This window comes from Rhagoletis pomonella, unplaced genomic scaffold (genome assembly GCF_013731165.1).
Source record: "Rhagoletis pomonella isolate Grant_MI unplaced genomic scaffold, Rhpom_1.0 Rhpom_scaffold_00006, whole genome shotgun sequence".
In the NCBI taxonomy this organism is placed as follows: Eukaryota; Metazoa; Arthropoda; class Insecta; order Diptera; family Tephritidae; genus Rhagoletis; species Rhagoletis pomonella.
This window is the reverse complement of record NW_023458560.1, coordinates 62,121,492-62,131,274: the sequence shown is the minus strand read 5'-3', so window position 1 is coordinate 62,131,274 and position 9,783 is coordinate 62,121,492. Positions and strand designations below refer to the sequence as shown.

General features: G+C 35.1%; 2 protein-coding genes across 2 annotated transcripts; one reads left to right on the top strand and one right to left on the bottom strand.

Moving 5' to 3' along the window:
* Positions 1-4,664: 4,664 nt before the first annotated feature.
* On the top strand, positions 4,665-6,863 carry LOC118741075 (pre-mRNA-splicing factor CWC25 homolog). Its single transcript, XM_036472899.1, has 3 exons — positions 4,665-4,938; positions 5,001-5,208; positions 5,271-6,863. Exons 1-3 carry the CDS (start codon positions 4,921-4,923, stop codon positions 6,746-6,748), a joined length of 1,704 nt encoding a protein of 567 aa, XP_036328792.1. The 5' UTR covers positions 4,665-4,920; the 3' UTR covers positions 6,749-6,863.
* A 145-nt stretch (positions 6,864-7,008) lies between these two features.
* LOC118741076 (phosphoglycerate kinase) lies at positions 7,009-9,019 on the bottom strand. Its single transcript, XM_036472900.1, has 4 exons — positions 8,754-9,019; positions 8,590-8,698; positions 7,393-8,228; positions 7,009-7,330 (listed from the first exon to the last, which is right to left on the bottom strand). The coding sequence occupies exons 1-4, from the start codon at positions 8,957-8,959 to the stop codon at positions 7,090-7,092; spliced, it is 1,392 nt and encodes a 463-aa protein (XP_036328793.1). The 5' UTR covers positions 8,960-9,019; the 3' UTR covers positions 7,009-7,089.
* Positions 9,020-9,783: the final 764 nt, after the last annotated feature.

Here is a 9,783-nt window from a genome sequence, read left to right as displayed (position 1 = left end):
TCATTTTTAGAAAATTTATTACTAAAAGACGTTAGCAGATCTTTTTTAAGTCTTTCGAAAGACAGAAAGAAGGATTCAAGATAGTTCTCGGAATTGACCATTGTCTTACGAATGACTTTAGGGGTTTTGTCTTCCCCCTTGCCCTTCCTTAAGTAGCAAGCCTGCGTGTAGGCATCGGGGATCGGTCATTCCTTTCAGGCCATTTAAGTATGTGTCAGACCTGAGCTCAACAAACTCTTTGTAAAGGGTTCAGGTTGTTATTTCTTTTTTTTGAAATTTGATTAGATCAGTTATCATTTTTAAACTAAAACTATTAATTTGATTGTTATACAGTGAAACCTTGATATAACGAAGTTGAAATAGAATTTTTGGTTATAAGTATAATTGGGTTTTTTTTTCTAACGGGGCTCTAACCGTCAACATATTCAGAATTTGCAATGTAGAGACTTTTAAGTTGACACTTCGTTATAAAGAGGCTGTAACTAACGGGACTCTATGGAGTATTTTTGTATGAAAATTTCAAAACAAAGCGGTTTTTTTCAGGGGATTCGCCTAAAATTTTATTACTTTGAGTTTTTGCTTTAGCAAGGTTCGTTATATCGAGGTTCCACTGGATTGAATTTACTATAACTTTGAAACTTTATCTAGTGAATCTTTCGATTATGTTTAGATTTCACTTTCTCGGTTATAACAACGTTACCACGACAGTCGGATCTAAGTAACCGGAACAAGTATTTATGACTGACTAAGGACTGGTCACTCCTACATCATTCCCCAAAAACTCGTTGTGGAATTTGTGTGTTGTTACAACAACGACATGGAAGAAATGAGATTTAAAAATAAATATTAAATTTGATAAAAACAAATAAAAGTCCCAAAAAACGGTCAAACACGATCTGAAGCCGAAATCATAAAATACAAATTTTTGAATATAATAATGCAAGTACAAGTAGCGTCTACTGCTCTCATTGTACTGATAACAAAAATGATAATTTTATAAAATCTACTTATGTTATTCTTTTTATTTATTTCAATTTCTTTATGCGAATGTTAGAACTGTATGCAACTTTTTTATTGCATCAGTAAATATATTTGTATTTATTGGATTAGAAAACTAAACTCATTAAAATAAGATTTAAATATTTAACATATAATTTCCATTTATTAAAAACTGGCTACACATTATCACGAGCTGATATATGTGCATTTATTGTTTTTTATACTTTTTGCAAGGCAACCTATATATTTACAAAATTGTATATTTTTCCCTGCGTCACATTACCGCAATGTTTAGTGGTTTTGTATCAGCGATAGCAATTATTTACATACATTAAAATATTTACACAGCATTGAGTACCCCATATACATACATATGTATGTATGTCTGTTTGTACATATTTTCAGCTAATTTAAAAATACTAGACATACAACAGCAGAATATATTCAGCTGTTTATTAAATTAAATTTAATAACAAAGTTAGGATAGATTTTTCAAATTGTCATTAAGTGTATTTAAACTGACGTCAACAACAATTAGTTTCCACATTCATATACATATGTACATACCTATATAGTATGTACATATGTACATATATATGTAAGTATGTATGTTTTATTATAATAAATTAAATGATTTTTTGAGTTTTGAAATTGATAAGCCCACTATGCCATTTTAAAACACATTAAACTGTATAAATTATATGTACATATGTGCAAATGTAAATTATTCATTGTCATGAGCATAATTAAACCGTTGGTTATCGCTTATGTTAGCTGGACGGATGACGTTCTGCCACAACAACAATGTTCTCTAATACGCTGGGCTATTTAAAAATAGAATTCTCTAACAACGGACTTGCATGCATACATACTTATCTGTACCGTTCAATCAAACTTGATTAAGTGACTTTAGAAGGTTTGACTTTGAATTAAAAAATAATCAGTTTCTCTTGAAAAGGTTTAGGTTTTTATTAAGCTTCTATTAAAAGGGCATCTTGAGCTACTCCAATAGCTGGTTAATTAAACGTCAAAATATTGTTTGCGAACCCAATGAAATGTTGCTTTAAAGGGAAAATGGCATATCCTGACTTGTATGTATGTATTTATTTACATACATATGTACATATGTGCAAACATGCTACATACAGACATATTAAATGCACATAATATGTATGCAAAAGTGAGAAATGAAGCGAAGCATTTTTTTTGAAAATTAAGAAAAATATTGGCGTTGTGATGATTGTTTTTCTAAGTCATAGCACGACTAATTAATTTTTGCATTTTTGTCCAAGCAAATGATGCATGTACAAAAAAAAGCAAAAATTTCCCTGTAGAAGAGGAGGGTTTTAAAAGCACTTTCTTCGTCGTACGTGATCACACCAGCGTTATCTCGAAATATCTGATTGCAATGCTCAATAAAATAATGGTAGCAATTTCATTTTCTTCAGGCACTTGAACCGTTTTTTATTTGTTTTTTTTTTTTTTGCAATATATAATGTAAAACAATCGCGAGTGCACAATATCTACATATATTTATATAAAATCTCAATGTTCACCACTTCGATTGGCCTACAGGTTATGTGAACATATTTAGAAATAAAAACTTTAAAAACCCCCTTCACTATAAAAAGCATCGACTTTAAAATTTGTAATCCAATGAAGTGCATGCTGGGCTTTTTTAGATAAAAAATATCTTATCTTGCTAATTATTAATTTATTAATTATTATTAATAGTACTTGAACAATTACTTTTTAATGTGTAAAAGCCAAAAAAGTTGTTGTAAATCACAATTTCTGTCTTTAAAGCTTAAAAAATTAAATTAGTATACATACATACACACATAATAAGGTAATAAATTCAAGTTCAAAACGATAATATATTAATGACACTTTTGGATAATGAACATTTTTTCTCTAGCAGTGGGGAACAACCCTAATAGTGTATGTACATATTGCAACCTAAATCAAGAACAGTCACAACTCAAAATATCCCAAATGTTCAGGAGAGGCAAAAAACTATTGTTGCTACGTAAACAAAACAAAAACGGTGTCAAGAATATTCTTCTGGTACAGGAAGCAATTTGTGGCGGACGTTAGAGATATGGTCAGGAAACTGTTTTATAGTAAAATATTAAATTTGAAAAATGTTGAGTTGTGACTGTTTTTGATTTAATGTGCGATATGTACATATGTATGTATGTACTGGGATGGCACTTAAAACAATTAGCTTGTTTTTTCAAGTGCGTTTCCTTACGGTTTTAATTTATTACCTAATATACTTATGCCATGCTTAATAATACCCACATTTAAACCACTTGAAATGGCTTGATATAAGCAAACTTAACACCCCCAAGTATTTCTTTTTCATAATACAGGAAAATTGTGGGGCATAAAATTTATTCGTTGGTATGTAGTTTTATGTACAAACAAGCATGCACACCCACATTGTATACATAAATTTATTCGCAAAATGTAAACTCGTCGAGGGCTCACATGCTTGAATTGATCGAACGTCACCGGATATATGTACATACATACATATGCGTGTACATATGTATGTGGTACAAATGCACATGTGTACATAGTATATAGGCTCATGCTCGGTATCAATACCCCTCGTATTGACGAATTGATGTGCACCCCGGTTAAAATACTAATTATAAAAACAAAATTATGATAGCAATTTGAATGTCAAATTGTATCTACTGAAAAGTAAACTAATTAAAAACCGACTTTACTTATCAACTCTCCCTCACGTAGGCCATTGAAATTATTCTCCTTATAAAACACAAAATTCTAAATATGTATACACAAGTACGCGTGAAAATGCGAAAATAAGGATGAAAATATACTACTTCCGTGTATGACCTTGTGTAATGACATCTGCTGCAGCGCAATGTTAGGCAGTTAACACCGGTAGCATGGAAATCTTCTACGTCAATTAAAAAAGACTAAACATAGATGGGTGTGTATGCACACATTTGTATGGAGGTATGTACACATGTGAATGTCATCATTAGCATTTTTTTTAATAGTTTTACAATTTAGTGGTACATTTTTATTACATTCTAAATCCTCTAGTTTTACAAGTGGCCCCCATTGCTTACTGTGTTCGTGCGGCATTCACATTTAGTGCTGCTCCAAAAGCACGATTCGCCGACAACAGAGTTTTTCCGCTAATATTTGCCATGTCAAGTCTGCACAATGCACTGATTAATTATCAATTTAATATCAACAAATTATCGAATTTATAAAATTTGACTTCTAGGCGGTTCGAATGTGAGTCGGCCAGCTGAAAAAACACACACGTAGGCAACGGCACAAAATTCAATACTGTAAAAATTGCCCAAAGCAGCAAATGCACAATAATCGCGAAATGAGCTAGCCCCACTTTATCGCTAGCAATCAGCTGGGGCCACCCGTTGGGGGCTAATGTGTATGTACATAGGTTGCCACATTCTATTCTTAAATATTTAGAATTTTTTTGAATAATTGAAAAAAAAGAATTGGTATATAATTAATTAAAATTGTTCGATAATTTAGTTTTTAGTTGTTTTGTAAATGTACTTCCGTTAAAACTGTACAAGCATCACCTTTTTTTAAAGGAAATAGGTAATTCCTATAACACGAAATTAAAAAGCGGAAATTCTGTTAGTGCCAAGATGGCGGATTTATTCATTCACAATTATCGCGATGACAGCAACTTTGTGAATCTTAAGGGAATCAGCTGATTTGTATAGCCCAGCTTTTCAGCTGTGGTTTTTTTTATCAAGAGCGTCGTAAATAAATGTTTTTGGTTAAAAATAGTGAATTATAGAAAATTCAACAAAGTATTATACAAAGCCGTACATAACGTCGGACGTACTCAGCCAGCTGACTACCAGGGATTCAAGTATATACCTATTTTAAAACTCAAGCACTATGGGAGGCGGGGACTTGGTAACTAAACTATTAAACAAATATTTTAAGTGCAGCAACTCATTAATAACACTTGTTTACAGAATTTAAAGAAGTCGTGGCATCCGCACACCATGAAAAACCAGGAGAAGGTCTGGAAAGCGGAACAAGCAAAGTCCCAAGAAGACAAGAAACTCAAGGACTTACGCAGAGAAATAGAGGAAGAAAAAACACGTGAGGAGCTTAAGCATATCGGTCGTAGTTCTGGCATACTTCCACAAGAAGACAAAAAATTGGAATGGATGTATAAAAGTATGCCAATGGTGAAAGTTAACTCTATATCTATATTCATTCAATCACATTTAATTTTTCAGGTAGTACTGATCTTATAAATCGTGAAGAATACCTACTTGGTAGAAACATTGACAAATCTTTTGAAATGCTGCAAGCAGAAGAGCAACGAAAGGATCAAAACATCGTTGGTGTAAAGCAATCTATAAATCATGTTGAACACGAGTGTATACCCTTTTCAATACGTGCATATCGAAATATGGAATCAACGGAGCAAGTTGATTTGCAGCGTAAAGTCATGGAAGATCCTCTAATGCTAATAAGGCAACGCGAAATGGAATCAAGAAAAAAAATTTTGGAAAATCCTGTAAAATTAAAAGAATTACATCGAATACTCAAAAGTGATCAGTTGCTCAAAAAATCTAAAAAGGTAAAAAAGTCCAAGAAACCAAAGAAAAAACACAAAAAGCGTTGTAAATCATCAACGGATGGAGAAACATCTGGTTCCGACTCAGATAGCGATACTGCAAAGGATTTAGATAAAGAGTTAGCCAAAAAATATAAAAAACTGAATAAAGGAGAAGAGTTTTCGGGCTTAAATCTATCGAAATTGTTAGATGCAAAGTTTGAAACTATCACAAAAGAGTTGGATAAAGCAGCAGGAAGTAAGCGTAAGAAAGATCACCGAAATCGCTCAGTAAGCAGTGATAGTGACCACCGTAGTAGGAGAAGAAGCCGTTCAAGAGATCGAGGAGGAAGAGAGCGTGAAAATTATCATAACAAAAATTATAGCAAACAGCGAAAATTCAGAAACTCGCGTTCAAGATCCCCGAAGGACTATCATCAACGCCGGCGTTCTGACGCTCGTTCACCTGCAGAACCGCGTAAACGACAATACTCTACTTCACCCTCCATAGAGAAGGAAGTAAGTAAAGCCGCAGGAAGTAGAAATGCTACTAAAAATAAGCGTTCAAGTCGTTCAAAAAGTAAAGATCGAAGTGACACACGTAAAAACAGGAATCGTTCGGGTGATCGGGAAAAAAGAACAAGAGCACAAGATTATAAAAAGTCGGAAGGACAACAAAATCAAAGGTCCCGATCGAGATCACCCAAAAACCATAAAAGCCGACGGCGTTCACCAACGCGATCACCCAAAGAATCACGAAGGGGAGGCCGCACAAAATCCCGATCACCACAACGCCGCCCAAGATCAAGGGACCGTAACGAAAATAACTCACGACATGCTCGGTCTAGTGAAAGTAAAAGCGGAAGCTCACAAAATAAGTTAAGCGACGCGGAAAAAGAAGCACGTCTGCGTGAAATGATGGAAAACGCTAGTTGGAGGGAAGAAGACCGCGTCAAAACGGTGCAAAAGCACCGCGAAGCAAATGCCCGCGAAGAAGAGCACTACAAAAAGCAGGAATTTGATAAAGAATTCATTAACAAGGAAGTTAAAAAAGCTATTGCCAATCAATCATCCGTTGGGTCACGAATACGTTCAAACTTGAACAATATCCAACGCACTTCTGCCGCTATGAACTCAAATTTTACGAGAAAGTAGATTAGATTGGCATATTCTGATAATTTTGGAAATTTTTTGTAATTATAAGCAATGCTTTACATAACAGCAATTTATACGTAATCAAAAGTATAAAGGTTTTAATACTTACTTTTAATATTTTATAATTAGAAAGTATGCACAGTTTTATAAGGGTTTAGCTATTTTATTTTTATTCAACGTCTAAACGATTATTCGGTTTGGTATTTTCAACAAATAAGATAACTGAGTCTCCTGGCAAACTCTAATTGAATGTGTCTTCATAACAGTAATACATAAGTTTTACTCATTTGCAATATGCATGCAATATGTCTCTTGTGCTCTTAAACAACGTAATGTTTAACTTAAGCATTGCTCAAAGCAGCTACACCTGGCAGTGTCTTGCCCTCTAAGAGCTCCAACGAAGCGCCGCCTCCGGTCGAAACGTGGGATACTTGAGATTCAGTGCCCCACTTGGCGCAGCATGATGCTGTATCACCTCCACCAATGATGGAAACAGTACCGGATCCAGTTGCTGAGACTACAGCGTCCATTACGGCTTTTGTACCGTGAGCAAAGTTGGGGAATTCAAAAACACCGGGTGGTCTGCAAGAATACTCTGTGTCAGCAGTTTTTATCACCATAATGTATAAGGCATAATAACTCACCCGTTCCAGACGATGAGTTTTGCACGGGAAATTGGTTCCTTGAACAATTCCCTAGTTTTTGGTCCAACGTCCAGACCCATGTAGCCATCAGGAATGCCTTCCTCGACAGTTGCTTCGCATGTTTTGGCATCTTCAGCGAATTTATCTGCGCATACGAAATCGACTGGTAAATGTAACTGAACATTGTTTTTCTTTGCCTTCGCGACCAAATCATTTACGATCTTTGAACCTTCTTCGTCAAAAAGCGATGCTCCAATCTTCATATTGTTGATTACTTTCAAGAAAGTAAAGGCCATGCCGCCACCAATCACCATCTCATGAACTTTATCCAGTAGATTTGAAATCAATTGGATCTTGTCAGCTACTTTAGCGCCACCCAAAATGGCCAAAAATGGGCGTGGTGGGTTATCTAAAGCCTGTGCAAAGTATTTCAATTCTTTGTTCAACAGAATGCCGGCAGCACGCTTCTCGAAACCTTCGCCCAGCATGGAGCTGTGAGCGCGATGGGCAGTGCCGAATGCATCGTTTACATAAACATCACCAAGTTTGGCCAAGCTCTGGCGGAATTCCTTGACCTTAGCTGGATCAGCTTTCACTTTTGCACCACTTGCATCAAGACCCTTACCCTCTTCTTCAATGTAAAATCTCAAATTTTCTAGCAAAATTACAGAACCAGCTGCTGGGTCTTTGCATTCAGACTCCACTTCCGGTCCAACACAGTCGGGCAAAAATTTTACATCCTTACCTAGAAGTTTTTTCAACTCTTCAGCTACAGGGGCCAGCGTATATTTTAAATTTTTTTGTCCATCTGGCCGTCCTAAATGCGACATGAGTACCTGTGAAAATATTTGTTGTGAACGCAATTATAAATCTGTGTTCGTATGGAAAAGTAGCTTATGTCGAAAGGCTGGCTTTAGTATAATGCGGCAATCCCTTTATTTTTTAAACGGCAAGGAATTTTTTGATGAGACTTAATAAGAATATTGACTTGCTAGTATCGGAACTATTTCTTCCACGTTTATTTGCCAAAAGTTGTTCAACGGCTTATCGCCAGTGAGTCATTCGCAATCGTATGCTGTGAATGCCGATTTATACTAAAGCCAGCCTTTCGACATAAGCTACTTTTCCATATGAACACAGAAATATATGTACATATATCTCAGAAAATTTATGCAAAACTTTAGTAATATGACTTACGACCGACTTGGCTTTTGCGTCCAAAGCATGTTTGATACTATCCAAAGCGGCCACAATACGTTGGTTGCTTGTAATTTTCCCCTCTTTGATGGGCACATTGAAGTCCACTCTGAAAATTCAATTTATGCAACTCGCACTCAAATTGTTGTTACAAAAGCGTTTACCTCATCAACACTCGTTTGCCATTTAGGTCCAAACTTTCAATGCTCAATTTATTAAAAGCCATTTTGCCGCCTTTCTTTTTTCCTTTATTATCACAAGACGATAATCTCTGTTGAATAAAATTTCCAAAAAATAATTCTGTCACAAAAGATGTCTGTCTGCGCGAAAGGTTCCTGATGGTTATCGAGAGTAGCCGATTCAATGTCATTACAAGGGCAGATCGCGAATCAAGCAGGGTTGTTATTTGTGCCAACTAATGTCAAAAAAATCAATAAATGCTTCGAAACTAGAATTTTTTTTAAAAAGTTAGCTTTATATTTTTTATTACAATGTAAATTTTTGGCATACTATGACTATGAATTGTTAAAACTTGAAGTTTTAAACTTCAGTAAAGTAATTTTAATTTGAAGTTACGTGGCATACCCCTACTTGAGCGGAAATTAGTGCTTGCCACTCCGGAAACGCGATTTTTTTTGCGCAGCTTCTAATTAGAATTTTTCTAATTGCGCTACTGAGACAGGATATAATTTCAAAGGAAATGTTGCTATGCGGCTCCTGAAACTTAAGAACGTGATAAGGTTCATTTCTAATGAATGAATCATCGGCACATCACGCAAGAACAAGAGAGTGAAAAAAGTAGATTTTTTTGGCGGATTTTACGCCATCTTCTTTTGCTGGAAAACGAAAGAAAAGTGAACAAAGCAAAGAAAACAACGAAAACCAAAATTATTGGCAGCCACAATTTAGGTAAAACTATTAATTAAAACCCTTTAAAACGTCTTGTCATGTTGAATTAACTTTTCTTTAATTAAAGAAAAGTGTAAAATAGTGGTGCTGTGATGTAAACAAATGCTCAGCTAACGAACCCGGTTTGGCAAACATATTCTCTGAACCAGTTACAAATACAATGTGGCGTTCTTGCGTGATCTTGTATTTTTGGTTCATGGTACATGACCCCTCACCCCCATTTGGCAATTTTGGTAAACTGCTATTTGGTACTTGGTGATTTTATAAACTATGAACTTCCTGTAA